Source organism: Orycteropus afer, unplaced genomic scaffold (genome assembly GCF_000298275.1).
Source record: "Orycteropus afer afer isolate SDZICR_OR568_19922 unplaced genomic scaffold, OryAfe1.0 scaffold00026, whole genome shotgun sequence".
NCBI lineage: Eukaryota > Metazoa > Chordata > Mammalia > Tubulidentata > Orycteropodidae > Orycteropus > Orycteropus afer.
Window position 1 is genome coordinate 10,630,530 of NW_006921613.1, and position 15,908 is coordinate 10,646,437.

At 39.9% G+C, this 15,908-nt stretch overlaps 1 protein-coding gene across 1 annotated transcript in view; it reads left to right on the top strand.

Annotated features, from left to right (window-relative positions):
- Positions 1–15,908, top strand: part of FBN1 (fibrillin 1) — a 357,319-nt gene that overhangs the window by 35,000 nt on the left and 306,411 nt on the right. Inside the window, exon 3 of the mRNA XM_007935310.1 lies at positions 14,552–14,634. Coding sequence (XP_007933501.1) covers positions 14,552–14,634 — 83 coding nt within the window. The remainder of the gene's footprint in view (positions 1–14,551; positions 14,635–15,908) is intronic.

Consider the following 15,908-nt stretch of genomic DNA (forward strand, 5'->3'; position numbering starts at 1 on the left):
CCTATTTTGGTCATGTTGTAAGAAGGAACCATTCCCTGGAGAAGGATGTCATGCTTGGTAGGGTGGAGGGTCGACGAAAGAGGGGGAGGCCTTCAGGGAGATGGATTGATACAGTGGCTGCGATGATGGTCTCGAGTATAGCATGGATTGTGGGGATGGCGCGGGATCGGGCAGTGTTTTGTTCTGCTGTGCATGGGGTCGCTATGAGTCGGAAACGACTCGACGGCACTTAACAACAACAACATAAATTTATTGCTGTCATTTTGTTATGTATTTTTTCATGGGGTTGCTGATTTCTTTGTCCTATATAATTTTCTGTACTGAGCTTATTTTTGTTTATGAATTTTGATATTTTTCATTTGTTGCTGTTATTTTAGTATTTGCTAAATATTTGTGCCTCCTCTTTTCTTTCTTTCTTTTTTGATGTGAAGGTTTTTTATTTTCTTTGAGGTTACCCTGTGATTTATTATTTTCTTCCCAAGTTCAGAATAGTCTGTTCTATCTCACAGTTGTGTTGACTTCATCTCTGTTTGGACGTTCTGTACATATACTATTTATTTCCTCTTTTTGGTTTGTAGTTGTCCTCATTTATCAATTGATATCTTGCTTTCCCTATTTACAATCTTGTGAGTTTATTTTGCTTTTGATGCTTTTATAACTGGGTTGGTTTCTGGGTTATGTTTTCACATATATAATAGTAAGTTCTTGTCTGCTTTTGTTGGTTCTTTGTCTGAAGGACCCCCTTTACAATCTCTTGAAAGAATGGTCTGGTCTTAACAAATTCCCTTAATGTTTAACTTAATTTCACCATCATATATGAGGGACAGTATTGCTGGGTATATAATTCTTGGTTGGGAATTTTTTTCTTTCAGGGTTTTATATATATATTATCCTTCTTACCTGCATGGTTTCTGCTGAGAATTCAGAGCTTAGTCTTATTGGTTTTCCTTTGTAGATAACTTTTTGTTTTTCCTGTGCTGCTTTCAGGATTCTTTGTCTTTGAGTTTAATTATGACATATCTTGGTGATTTTCTTTTGGGGTCTGTCCTGTTTGAGGTTAGTGCACCTTCATGAACCAGTATCTTCTTGTCATCTTTGAACAAATCTTTGACAATTTTCTCTGTGGTTTTATTTGTCTCTTCCTGTTCGGGAATTCTGATCACACATAAGTTATTTCTCTTAATGGTATGCCACATGAATCTTAGGCTTTCCTCTTTTTTTTTTTTTTTTTGATCTTTTTTCTGATTGATCCCTTAACAGAGTGGTATTGAGGTGTTATTGTTGTTGTTATGTGCCGTTGAGTTGTCCCCGACTCATAGCGAGCCCTCCTTGGGTTGCTGAGGCAATATCACTATGGAAGTAGATTGCCCAATTGAGGTATTTATCTTTAATCTCACTAATTCTTTCTTCTGTTGATTCGATTCTACTTCTTTGCCCACCAATGTGTCATCTATTTCTGAAATCTTAGTATTGATTATCTAGATTTCTATTTGTTGTTTTTGTGTGGTTTTTAATTTTTCATTTATTTTGTCAGTTCTTGTATTGTTTTCCTAAATTGTCCTAGAGTTTTGTTTTCCTTAATTTTATCAGCATTTTCTTTGATCTGTCTCTCAATCCGTTGAAGGTACATAAATATAATTCTTTTAAATTCCTTATCAAACAGTTCCAATGCCACTTCTTCCTCAGGGAGGTTTTCTGGGTCTGTACCCTGGTTCCTTGTTTGTACTACTTTACCTTGCTTCTTTGTGTGAACTGGAATGGTCAGTTATGTCTGAGACATTGTGATGTCATTGTATTTATATTTCTACTATTTTTGCTAGTTTGGCAGCACTTAGGCACTCATCACCTATCTCCTGGTGGGTTTGATAAATGATGGGAGTGTGTGCACAGATCTCTCTTAGCTGTTCCTGAAGAGCAGTTGAGGGCAAGTTGGGTTGGTATTGGCCACTGTGTATCATTGGTCAGTTGGTGCAGAAGCAAGTGGTGGCTGTCACCCAGTGTGTGGGGCTGCAGGAGATGGGGGTATGATTGGTCATGTGGGCATGGCTGCTGTTTCCCACCTGATTAGACAAAAAAAAAAAAAAAAAAACAAAAAAATAAAAACAAGAGAACAAAAACCACAAACCACATAAATATTTTTTTTGCCCTCAGTTTTTAACTTCCTTTTTTTCCCCTTACTGTTTCAGGATCCCACCGAGAACACCATATTACATTTAGTATCTTATCTTTTTAGGTGTGACTGTTTCTCACGTTTTCCTTGTTTTTGATCACCTTTTTTTGAGTAATACTGGTCAAGTGTTATGTAAAATATCTTTTAATTGGGATTTTTCTGGTGTATTAGTCAGGATTTAAAAAAAAAATTGGGGTTTTCAGCTTTTTGGTTGAAGACCACACAGATGAGTTCCATTTTCAGGACATGGGTTCATACTTCAATATGATTTATGATTGTTCTTGTTAACCTAGATCAACTGGCCAAGGTAATGTTCGTCACCTTCTCCTCAGTAAAGCTACCCACTTTTCCCTCCTTTCCCTACTGTAATATTTGGCAGGAAGTCATTTTGTACAACCCTTCCTTAAAGGATGGGGAATTATGCTCCATCTCCTTGAGGGTGGATACCTACATAAATTATTTGGGATTCTTTTGAGTGAGAAATTTGACTCTTCTCCCCTATTTATTTATTTCTTCAATAATTTATCTATATCAGTATGGACTCATGCATGTTTATTTTATCCTGTGGGTTATAATCCAGTTCTACTTTGTTTATTTATTGCTCAAATTGTTCAGCTTTGGCCATTGGGAGCTCTTTCATTTGCCTCCTGTGTTCTTGTGACATACTCATATCATTGTAGCTGTTTTTGTTTGTTTTTTGAGTGCTGCTTTACTTTCTGTCACTGTAAGATGCCCCAGTGCTCCAGACTCCTCTTGCATATTTCCTACTCCACTCCTAGAATCGGTCATTTCTCCCAGGAGCCCTGATTCCTTTCACTGGAGAATGACCTTCTTGTTGTTGTTATGTGCTGTTGAGTCAGACCCGACTCATAGCGACCCCTCCTTGGGTTTCCGAGGTGGTATCATTATGGAAGTAGATTGCCCAACCTTTCTTCTGAGGAGTGGCTGGTCGGTTTGAACTGCCAGCCTTCTGGTTAGCAGTCAAGTGCCTTAGGTACTATGCTACCAGAGCTCTGAGATCTAGGCCCTAGGTATGCTTGTATTAGTCACTATTGTTTTCTGTGTAACAGAGTGCCTGATGGGTAACAGGTTCTCAGTAAATGTTTTTGACTTGCTTTTTGCTTGAGGACAAAGTGATTAGTCCTGTACCGTGTTTTGTACCCAGCAGTGAGCTAATTGGCTACATAGGGAGAGGAGCCATGCTATCTTGGATTCATTGAATTTGAGATAGATGGGAGTAAAAAATTTGAGTCTAAGTGCCCTGAAAACAGGGAATGAAGGGGGGGGATGTGTACAAAAAAAGATGATGGCAGTGAGAAAAGGGAGAGAGGATGAGAGGTAATGGGGGTTTAGGGAGGGAAGGATGGCAATAGGGAGAAGTAGATAAGCATAGGCTTTGGGGAAAGAGATAATGGAGTCACTAGTTACTGGTAATGGGAGAAAAACACGAAAGGTGTAAGGCTCTTGGAAACCAGAATACTGTTATTTTTGTGTTCTTTTTGAGATTATTTTTATTAAGAAGAACTGCATGAAGTAGGCTAGAGAGGTTGGCTGGCTTGCCTCTTCAAAGGAGGAAACCAAGGTTGACCGTGTCCCAGCCAGTGTTGACCCAGACAATCCAGAAATGAGTCTCCTGGTCTGGAGAGCCTGGCTGAAGCTTGCAGAGGCCATGGAAGCCGTTTTCATGACCAGAGTTTGAAGTTTCATTACCCAAGTTGTTGTAACTGGCAGATGGGCTGGAATAGTCACATGTGGTATTCAAATCACTGCTGAGAGACTTGACCTCTGCCTTCAATAAAGAGCTCCAGGATAAAGGACACCAAAATAAGGGAAGATGGGGGTTGCAAAGTTTGTTGCAGTAGCTGTGATTCCCTTCATTAGATAATACTCAGGCCTTTCTTTGTTTCATGTTTTTTTCTTTTTATCTTCATAACAAAATTGTCAAAGAACAAATGAAATCGTGATGTGTGGTTAGCAATATATGTAGGTCATTTTGTGAATTAGGAATCCCTGGGGAGCACAGATGGTTAAGTGCTGGACTACTAGCTGAAAGGTTGGTGTTTCAGACCTATCCAGAGGTGCCTCAGAAGACTGGCCTGGCAATCTGGTTCCACAAGGTCACAGCCTTGCAAACCCTGTGGAGCACAGTTCTTCTGTGACACACATGGGGTCTCCATGAGTGAAAATTGACTCAATGACAACTAATAACAACATTTTGTATGTTATAATTTTTTAACTGGTAGTATAGTGCCTAAAGCATTTGACTGCTAACCACAAGGCTGGTGGTTCAAACCCACCAGCCACTCCAAGTACTTCTGTAATAATTTTCTGTAATAATTTACCATCTACTACTTCTTTTGTAATAATTTACCACCTCAGAAACCCAATGGGGATTGCTATGAGTCAGAATTGACTCAGTAGCAGTGGGTTTTTTTTTTCGATTTTATCACATTTTTGACAGTTAAATTTATTTTTTATTTTCTGGTGTATAAGGCTATTACCTGGGATCATGTTACATAGGCAATTGGGAGTGCTTTATTATGTGGAAGCATATGTCCTTTGATACACCATCTACACGTAAACCCAAGGGCTAAGCCATGACTTTCCCCCCGAGAAATCATAAAAACGAGCAACTCATGGGACAGAGTTCAATTTCATAAACCAAAAAACAAAAAGTCCAGCTGCTATTGATTCTCATGTGTGCCAGAGTAGAAGTGTCTCCTTAGGGTTTTCAATGGCTGTGATCTTTTAGAAATGGATTGCCAGGCTTTTCTTTCAGAGCACTTCTGGATGGATTTGAACTGGCAACTTTGTGGTTAGTAGCTGAGTGCTTAACCATTTGCATCTCCCAGCGATTCCTTTCAATCTCACAAACCTTTACCTAACCCTTAACGTTCTATTTGTCCCCAAATTCAACCACTTAACAGACTTCAAAACTCATGTATGTGAAATAAGGGCCTCCAGACTTATTGATTTATTTCTAAGTCAGATTTTTATTGTGTTTAAAGTGGATGTTTACATAACAAATTAGGTGGCCATTTAACCATTTCCAAACAAATTATTCATGCTATTGATCGCATTTTTCAGAATATGTCATCATTCTCATTCATTCCATTCTGGCTGTACCATTTCCAGTTCTCTAGTTTCCCTGCCCTCTTGCCTTCTTATCTTTGCTTTAGAGTAATTTTTGACCATTTAGTCTCATACAGGTGATTTTTTAAAGGGGTTCATTACTCATGGGTGTTATTCTTTATTTTATTATTCAGCTAAAAGGTGATTTTAGAGGATAATTTTATTTTAAGATTAAAAGAGTGTCACAGGGCAGTAGTCTCAGGGAGTCCTCTGGTCTCAACCAGTTCAGTGAATCTGGACTGTTTAAGAACTTGAGTTCTGTTCCATGCTTTTTTAACCCTATTATCTGGATCCATCTGGTGTGGCCCTTATCAGAATGGTCAGTAGTGGTAGCTGGGCACCATCTGTCTAGTTCTTCTGGTCTCAGGGTAGATGAGGCCATGGTATGTGTAGGCTGTTAGTGCTGTAGCTTATTTCTTCTCACAGTCTTTGGTTTCCTTCTTTCCCTTTCGTTCTGCACAAGTAGAAACCAGTAGATGTATCTTAGGTGGATGCTCAAAGCTTTTAAGACCCCAGACACTATTCACCATAATAGGATGCAGAACAAATTGTGAACTAAATTATGCAATTCACTGAGTCTGTAAGATTATGATCTTAAGCCTTCAAATGCAGAAAAGCAGTCTTGCAAGGTGTTTGATTATTTCTAAGAAGCATCTATAATTGTGTCCCCTATGTAGTTTATTGGGAGCTCTGGTAGCGTAGTGCCTAAGGCACTTGACTGCTAACCAGAAGGCTGGCAGTTCAAACCCACCAGCCACTCCTTGGAAGGAAGGTTGGGCAATCTACTTCCGTAGTGATACTGCCTCGGAAACCCAAGGAGGGGTCACTGTGAGTCAGGTCTGACTCGATGACCATAAAAACAACAACAACAACCTGTAGTTTATTATATATATGGATGTACAGGTATTCACACTACATACCTGTATATACATCAATCTGTGCATACATATGTATTCGCATATTCATACCCATGCACATATATACCTATGTACATATTTGTATAATCACTCATATATTTTTTGGTTATTGTTGATTCAAAACTTATTTTTATTACCCCAGTCTTTCCTGAAAAGGAGTTTTGCACTTGGGATAGGAAGCTAAAAGCCTGTCTTGCTGTAAGAGAGGCCAAATATGAAGAAGTGGGTCTGGCTAAAGGGTGTGGATACACTACAGACATCTTGCAAAGAGGCCAATTCTTGCAACTATGTGGTAGAGCCCAGCTGTTTGCTCCACTAAGGGAGGTTTTCGTTAGCCCACCCAATCTTTGAGTGCTATGTCTGAACTGAATCCAAGTATCAAGCCTGCTGAGGCTCACCCATCCCCCAGGGCAGTTAGAGGTGGGTTGTTGCAGAGCACACTATTGAAAGTAACTGGTAAGAAAAGTTACAGATGAAGACTTGGCTGTTTTTTAAAATTAATACACAATAGTGAAGTGGAATATGAATGCATTTCCCTATTCTCCTCATGGAGCATTAGAATACAGGTAAAAATGGTTTATGTTTTAGTTTTGGCCTATTGATGAACATTTTCTCATCGTTGTTACTTATGTCACCATGAATGCTATTGAAATATGTATCATCTTACCCTCTAAATGCATCTTTGTCTTAGCATAGGGGTTATGAGAGTGTACTCTAGAGTCAGACTTAACTGAATTCAAATCCCCATTCTGTACTTCTAAGCTAGGAGACCTTGACTAATTTATTTAACCTTCCTAAGCCATAGTTTTCTTTAGTGTCAGAGATAATAATAATAGAACTTACCTCAGAGGGTTGGATGGCATAAGGATGAAATAGGTAATGTATCTTTAGCACTTAGCATAGTGCTAAAGCATACGAACTAAACACTTAGTTCTTTTGTCTTTGAGTTTTTCCTTTAATCTATAGAATGCTGCTGTCATTTGCACTGGACTTTAACTCTGAATTTGTTTTTTGGTGTGGCTGAGGTGGGAGGTGAGTATGGCTGGTGAAGGGAAAAGGAAGAGGAAGAAATAGGAATGCTACACCTGCATTTATACATCAGCAACTTCATTAAAGATTTATCTTCTCTGTGAATATTTTTTAGGCTGAAACTTTGCAATAAAATATTTTATAATGAAAGCAACCCAATATGTCTTCTTTAGACTTTATGTATTTTAGTACTTTCCAACTCAAATAAGACATTTATTTCTATAATTAAAGTTTTATTTTATTTTCTGTGTATAAGTAGAAAAAATGCCACCCAGCTTGTTTGAACAACTTCAGCTAATTCGTAGTTCTCGAGACCATAATGAATGGAGGGGAACTTTTACATCTTTCTAAGACTTTGCCTTATGCCACCTGTGACTTAGTGTTTATTTAGTAGTATTTAGTAGAGATTTAGTACCATTTAGTGTTGTTAAAGAACAAATGGCAATGTGATTAGAACAATCATTGCCATTTAAGATTGTTGGCGGAAATTTCAGTTTATTTAATTGAAATTAAATAATATAGCAGAGTAAAGGAGCTCTGGTGGCGTAGTGCCTCAGGCATTTGACTGCTAACCAGAAGGCTGGCGGTTCAAACCCACCAGCCACTCCTCAAAAGAAGACATAAATAATTTAGAAGTTCCAAACAAAAAAATCACAATCTACATTATATAGAATTCTAAGAAATGAAGTAAAGTGAAAATGTGATGCAATAATGAATAAGAAGTCTGGGCATAGTACAGTATTTATGAGATAAGATGTTTATATTTTTAAAGTAATCATTCTTCTTTTTTTTTTTTTTTTAATTGTGATTTGGGTGAAAGTTTACAGAGCAAATTCACTTTCCATACAGCAGTTCACATACACTTTGTCTCATGATATTGACTACAATTTACCACAATGCAGCAGCTACCCTCCTACTTCCTCCCCATAGTTACCTCTTCCCTGTGTCCTTCCCTCCATGCACTCGTGCCCCCCAAGCTGTCTCCCTGTGCATACACAGCCCTTCTATTCTCCCATGATGGTTCTCTCCAAGGAGTGCACCTACCTAATGTAAATGTTCAGCTCACATGCCTGTCTTTTGTTTGGTTGGAAACTACAGGTTGTTGTTGTTACGTGCTGTCAAGTAGTCTTCAACTCATAGAGACCCCTCCTTGGGTTTCTGAGGCAGTATCACTACAGAAGTAGATTGCTGAACCTTCCTTCCGAGGAGTGGCTGGTGGCTTTGAACTGCCAACCTTCTGGTTAGTAGTCAGGTGCTTTAGGCACTACGCCACCAGAGCTCCTGGAAACCACAGGAGTGGGTTCAATTCCAGACCTGAAGGGCCACTAGGGGCCATAGTCTCAGGGGTTCCACCAGGCTCTATCAGACCAGCAAACCTGGTTCCTTTTTTTATTAAAATGATTTTGAGTTTCGTTTCACATAGTTCTCCCACTCTATCCAGGATCGCCTACATAGATCCCACTCTGAGTGGTTGACAGCAGTAGCCAGGCACCATCTAGTTCTTCTGGTCTCATAGTTGTATAGGCTGAGGTTCACATGGTGTACCAGTCACTTGGACTAATTGTTTCCAGGCATCTTTGGTTTTCTTCACTCTTCTTTGCTCTGGGTGAGGAGAGACCCATTGCTGCATCTAGATGGCTGCTTACATGCTTTTAAGATCCCAGTTGCTACTCGCCAAAGCAGGAGGTAGAACACTGTTTTTGTGTAGTAGATTATGCCAATTGAGCTTGATGTGCCCTGTGACTATGGTCCCGAGCCCACAGCTCCAACCATTTGCTCCCTCTGGGTAGCTGGCTGTGGCCAAGAAATGACTACAACCTTGTCCCTTGTCAGCTCTACTATATACCTGGGAATTCTTACAGAACATACCAATACACTTGTAGAAGGATTGTCTGCCAACCCTATACATGGTCTTGGGTATACTCCCCACTTCATAGACATACCTAACAGTTCAGCCTGTCCACTCATGTATCCATCTGTATATCTATGTTTGCTTTCACTGACAACGCAGTACTGTATGTACAAAAGGGTTCATCTTTGTTGTCTGTACCTCCCATGCACCTTGTCTATGTCTTCCTCTTCCTCATTGCCACTGTGTTGATCACTCACATTTGGTACATTGCCCTTCTCTTCACCCAAATCAATATTTGTCTCTACCAATATAACAGTAGTCCCTCCCCTCCCCTCCAACCCCTGGTAACCTTCCATATATAAACCTTTCCTTGACTGTTTATAATAATAGACTAATACAATATTTGTCCTTCTGTGATTGACTTATTTCCCTCAGCATAATGTCCTCCAAGTTCATCCACATCATGTGGTGTTTTGCAGAGTCTACATTATTCTTAGTGTTGCATAGTATTCCATTGTGTGTATGTACCATAGTTTGGTTATCCATTCTTCAGCTGATGGGCATCTAGGTTGTTTCCATCTTTTGGCTATTGTAAATAGTGCTGTGATGAACATGGGTGTGCATATATCTGCTTTTGTCCTGGCTGTCACTTCTTTAGGATATGTACTTAGTAATGGAATTGCTGGGCCAAATGATATTTCTAATTACATCTTTTTTAAGGAATCACCATACTGCTTTCCACAGTGGTTGTATCATTTTACAGTTCCACCAGCAGTGTATGAGAGTCCCAATCTCTCTGCATCCTTGCCAGCGTTTGTTATTTTCTGTCTTGTTGAACTTTGCTACTAGTGCTGGGGCAAGATGGTATCTCATTGTTGTTTTGATTTGCATCTCTCTAATGGCTAATAGTGAGCATTTCTTCATATGAAGTAGTCATTCTTTAAATGAGAGATGATGATCAAAGCAAAACAGCACATATTTAAAAACAGCAGCTTGGATGCACATTAAATAAGGCAGCAAAAGAACTGTCCCTCTGCATCCCCAGGTCCTGCTCTCTTAGCCATTTCTGTGTTTAATTCTCCTGTTTATCTCCATAACACCATCTACTATTCTTTTACCTCATTGTCTAGATTTAAATAGTACCCATTTGCTTCTTGTTATTAGAAACATCGATTTAGCTCACTTAGATTATCTATCCCTTTTTTCCCTCATTTCCTTCCTAGTTGTTTAAATAATTATAGTATTGCTTTTAGTTCTTCTACTGGTTATTCTGGAACATTATAAAATGCACTTAAGCCTCTATTTCTTGGCTCAACTGCCTTTGTGCCCTCCTCTTGTAAGATGAGGAAGTAAGTTCTCAGCAATTCCTTCCACCTTTTCTCCCAACAACTGTTTCCCAAGTTATGTAGCTATATGATTACTTTTATGCTGTGAAGGTTAAAACATTGTCGTTTTGTGTTGTGACCATTCTAAAATCTTCTGTGTTTGGCTGTAGTTATTTAGTGTTTAAGGAGCCCTCGTGGCACGGTGGTTAAGGGCTTGACTGCTAACCAGAAGGTTGGCAGTTCAAATCCACCATCCACTTGGTGGAGGTAAGATGTAACAGTCTGCTTCTATAAAGATTTATAGCCTTGGGACAGGGGAGAAGTGGGAAGAGAGCTGTCACATTGCAGGGATTGCAATCAGTGTCATGAAACAAAATGTGTATGAACTGTTCAATGGAAAACTAATTTTCTCTGTGAACTTTCACCTAAATCACAATTGAAAAAAAAAAATTACAGCTTTGGAAACCCAGTGGGCAGCTCTACTCTGTCTTTATAGGGTTACTATGACTTGGAATCAACTTGATGGCAATGAGTTTGGTTGGTATTAATGTTTAGTATTTAGTACTTATTTTACTTTATCAACTACTAAATTCTAAGCATTTTAAAATAATAAAATTTGTTACTAGTTTTTTTCAAGTATTTAGGGAAATCAAATATCTTATTTAGTAGGACCGAAGTGACTGACTCTAGACCCATTTTCTTAGCTTTTTCTACCCTATTACTGTGTGTTGTTACTCCATAAATACAGCCATTCTTGTCAGACAGTATGTCCTGGTTTTTGTTTGAAAAACATAGTTACTCCAACCACAGGGCACCCTGCAAAGGCTCAGGGGTCCTCTGAAGCTATTCCAAGATTTGGTTTGGAATTGGATTGAATCCAGTGGAGTTGTAATGGCCTGTTGGTGGGAAGGGTTTGAAGAGGTTGACTTTGGCCTGCATCGACATTTTAGATTGAGAGAACTTCTATAAAGTTTGGAAGGTTTGAGTATTCCCTTCCCCTCAGCTCCAGTGTTCTTCTCTCACTTTCCTTTCCTGGATTCTGAGTTTCCCGGGAAGTTCTGGGCAGTCTGAACAGAAGTCTTGGGCACTACTTTGCCACAAGAGGGAGAAAGAGTTGAGATCCATTGGCTTTAAATACTTAATGAAGTTTTCCTTTCTTTCTTAATCTTGTATGGTTCTTTTGTCTGAGTAGTTAATGTAGGTGAGAAAATAGTGATAATGCTGCATTGCATTTTCATTGTCCTTTTCATGTATGGATACTTCTGTATCCATTATCTCATTTGGTATGTATGTGCTTATACACACACACACACACACACATACAATATAGACACGGCAGATGTTTCACTGCCCTCGATTGTGGAGAGCAAAGCTAAGGCTTAAAACAAAACCAAACTCACTGCCGTCGAGTTGGTCCCGATTCATAGTGACTTCTCCTTGGGTTGCCAAGGCAGTATCACTATAGAAGTAGATTGCCAAGCCTTCTTTCTGAGGAGTGGCTTGTGGGTTTGAACCGCCAGCCTTCTGGTTAGCAGTCAAGTGGCTTAGGCACTATACCAGAGAGACCTTAATTCACTGCAGTAATTACTTGGTATAGATTTTCTAGCCATAGTGTTTGTAACTCCCACTGGATTCCTGGGTGGGACCACGCAAATAAGGTGTGTAGAACTCTGATGTTGGGATTGCTGTTATGTCACTCTGCCAGACTTAAAATGAGAGGAGATCTCACTGCCATCAAGAGAGAAGAGCTGGAGATGAAGTGAAGTGCATCCTTAGACTTGAGAACTCTGTGTTGGACTTCCTTGGCAGGTAGACACCCCAACAGAGAGACACTCCAGCAGAGAGATGGCGACAGTGGAACCAAGAGATAGGAGATAGAGCAGCAGGCTTACCTGGCCCATGGAGCGAGAAAGCTGAATGTCCTTGGGCAGGAGGCTTGCTGATGGAGTGAGGTGCTCCTAGGTGTACCTATTGGCAGAGCAAAAGAGTTTTGTAACATTTGCCAGAGCAGGGCAGAGACCAGGCCTAGAGACCAAGGGCCAGAGAGGTGTGTCTGAGGGCACAACAGAGGGGCGACTGTCCTGATTGAAGAATTGTATCCTGAGTGTGTTCCTGAGTCTGAATTGTAGCCTGTTACTTCTCCAGTCAACCCATAATTGTGAGTATTGTCTGTGAGTTTTGTGTGGCCATTGCAACAAATTATCGAACCCATCAGAGAAGTAGTGAGTGCTGTGGGAGGGACAGTTGGTGTCAGAATTGGTGGTAAAAAAGGCTGGAGGGTGGCAGCCTGCTTGGCCTCATAGGAACAAGTCTTGCACTATTGGTGGTGTTTCCATCTTCCTCTTGTGAAGTTAGAAGAGGTCAGGAGATACTGCCTTCCTGCCCTTTTGCAGTTGTGTATATTTTAAGCCTCTGTCTAGTCACTTTCTGTCTGGCCTTGGAGAAACCTGGGCTACTGGGTATGGACTTGGATCCTTTCTTAGTGTCTCCATCTTCTTACTTCTTTTTCTGGCCTCAACATCAGTTGGTCTGAAGTATGCATTGTGCCCAGCAGAATGTTCCTGGATTCTCTGTAAGGAGAAAAGGACAAAAGTAAAGACCTTACCTTGTTCCCAATCCTGCATGTGGTTTTTAAAGTGTAAAGTTCTGAAAAAAAATAGAGAACCTCTGTGTTGTTCCACGTGGTCTGCCTATACAGGGAGAAAATGTGTGCATGTTCATGGACCCCAACTGATATGCACATTAGTATATAGTATGTATGTTTTCAAAAGCTAATGCTCATGGGGCTACAGTATTTATACTAGCAAGCCTTGGAATAGTTTGTAGTTTGTGGAATTGATTGCAAAATGTTTGACCTCCCTTATTAGCCCCTGAAAGGAGCTCTGGTGGTGTAGTGCCTAAGGTATTTGACTGCTAACCAGAGAGTTGGTGGTTCAAACCCACCAGCACTCTGTGGAAGGAAGACTGGGCAATCTACTTTTGTAAAGATTTACCACCTCAGAAACCCAAAGGGGCTTGCTGTGAGTCGGAATCAACTCCACAGCAGTGAGTTTGGTTTTTCCGTTTGGATCAGCCCCTGAACTCCAGGAACTCACATCAATGTTTATGCTCAGTGTTAAGAGGCAAACTAAAATAAATGGTTTCTTTTTGGGTCTTTGTGTGTTCTATCCTCTGTCTTAATTTTCCAGTGTAGAAGGAGCTAGATCTTTACCCAGTTGTTCCCTAAAATTGTGAAATAAGGATCATCTGGATTCTGAACAGAGGCTTTGCTCCAAGACATGTGATGAATTGTCTATAAACAAGAAACCCAGAGTGGCACTGACTTTATTTTCCTGTAACTGCCGGTATTGACTGTGTTTTCAAACTTTTGTTAAAGAAATTTTTATATGTTTTGCCTTTTATTATTTTATGACTAAAGTCAGGGTTTGCATTCCTGTAATTCTGGTGAAAAAAAGAATGTGGTAACATTTTAGAGGTGAGCTGGGCCATTTGGGGTGAAAAATATACACAGCTTCAAAGAATTTAACACCTTTTGTGCAATAGCTATTATTATAATCTTTCTTAGCCAGGCTAGTAGGAAGTTTATTGTTTAAGGTAGACTCGTATGGATCAGTACATTTCTCCATCTGTGTAATGGGATCGAATGTAATGTATTTAGGGTCTCTGATTTTTTTTATTTTCCTGATGCTGTATGCATAGGTGATATTAATGGATATCCCTATTGGTATCATTATATTAAGGTCTCTGAGTAGTGTAAACTGTTTGCTCTTGGTTACTAACCAAAAGTTTGGTGGTTCAAACCCACCCAGCAGTGCTGTGGAAGAAAGATCTGGCAGTCTGCTTCTGTAAAGATTTACCACCAAGAAAACCTTGTAGAGCTCAGTTCTGCTTTGTCCCAGTTGGGGTCAGCACGAGTTGGAATTCACTTGACTGCAAGGTGTTTGATTTTTTTGTTTTTTAGTATCATTAAGGGGTCCCAAACTACCAAACCAGCATTGAGTCCCATAAGTTTACTTTTCTCTGTCTGCTAAGATTCTTCCTGCTCTTATAACTTGAGGATATTTTCCTTGTATTTGCTCATACCTTCTTTTTGAAAAGTATGGAATTCTTGTGTTTTTTGTTTCAGACCCAATGTCTGTGGATCACGTTACAATGCCTACTGTTGCCCTGGATGGAAAACCTTACCTGGTGGAAATCAGTGTATTGTCCGTAAGTAAAGAGATAACCTGTCATTTTGCATGGTCTCACTTTGTTGTTTTTGGTTGCATGGTGATTCTTAATATTTGGATCCTTTGTAACTGCATACCATTAATATGTTCACAGCAGAGTCTTCCTACTCTATATTTTCCTACTTTCTCTGAGTCCAGATTGGGAAACATGTTAACTTGGTCAGTCCACTGTCATATTTTAATCCAGTGACTTCTTCTAGAATATTTCTGAGATATTCCCTATTGTAATTTCTAACTTTATTAATAGACCAGAAGGCTGACAGTTCAAACCCACCAGCTGCTCCTCAGAAGGAAGATTGGGCAATCTACTTCTGTAGAGATACCATGCTTTGGAAACCCAAGGAGAGGGGTTGCTGTGAGTCAGAAACAACCTGACGGCAATGAGGTTTTTTTATTTTTTTTACTACAAAGCTACCCAGGTCTTATACATTGATTGAGTTTAGGTGGCTGAGGCCAAGAACAGCCCTAACTTCTAGGTAAAGGGGAAAGGAAGGAAACAGAGCCTCAAATGAGCACCATTGGGAAGACTAGAGACGAACTAAAAGGTACCAGAGACACCTCTACTGATTTGGCTGCTGTGACAAATCTCCAGATTCTTTTGTTGTTGTTATATGCCGTCAAGTCGGACCTGACTCATAGCGACCCCTCCTTGGGTTTCCAAGGCAGTATCACTGTGGAAGTGGATTGCCCCATCTTCCTTCCGAGAAGTAGCTAGCTGGTGGGTTTGAACCGCCAGAATTCTAGTTAGCAGTCAAGTGCCTTAGGCACTACACTACCAGAGCTCCTCCAGATTCTCCTACTACCCTACAAATGTTGAGTGTCAAGCCACATGCCAGACAAAGTGCTTAGTTAATGGAGATACCAAGGCAAATTGGTAATGGAATATGCCCTCCATGAACTTTTACAATCATTGTACCTACAAAATAATTTTCAGTTTTCAGAAAACTCCATTAGCAGAACAGTTAATATTTAGAGATGAAAGTCCATAAAGGACTTACCTAGTGTGCCCTGTTACTTGGCCAGAAGAGGCCTATGGAGAATAATAGAATATTTGAGCCAGTATTCATTTGGTGACCTGAAGAAGTCAGTCCCTTTCCCAATCCTTGACTTTGATCAGAAAGCAGTTTATTCACTTGGACTATTATGATTTATTTCGGGGTCCAAAGTTGAATCACTAAGAGGGGGACATACTGGTCTTCACAGTTTCCTAAATGAACTTGACAATAGAATCCTTTCTGCCAGTGTTCAGTAGAA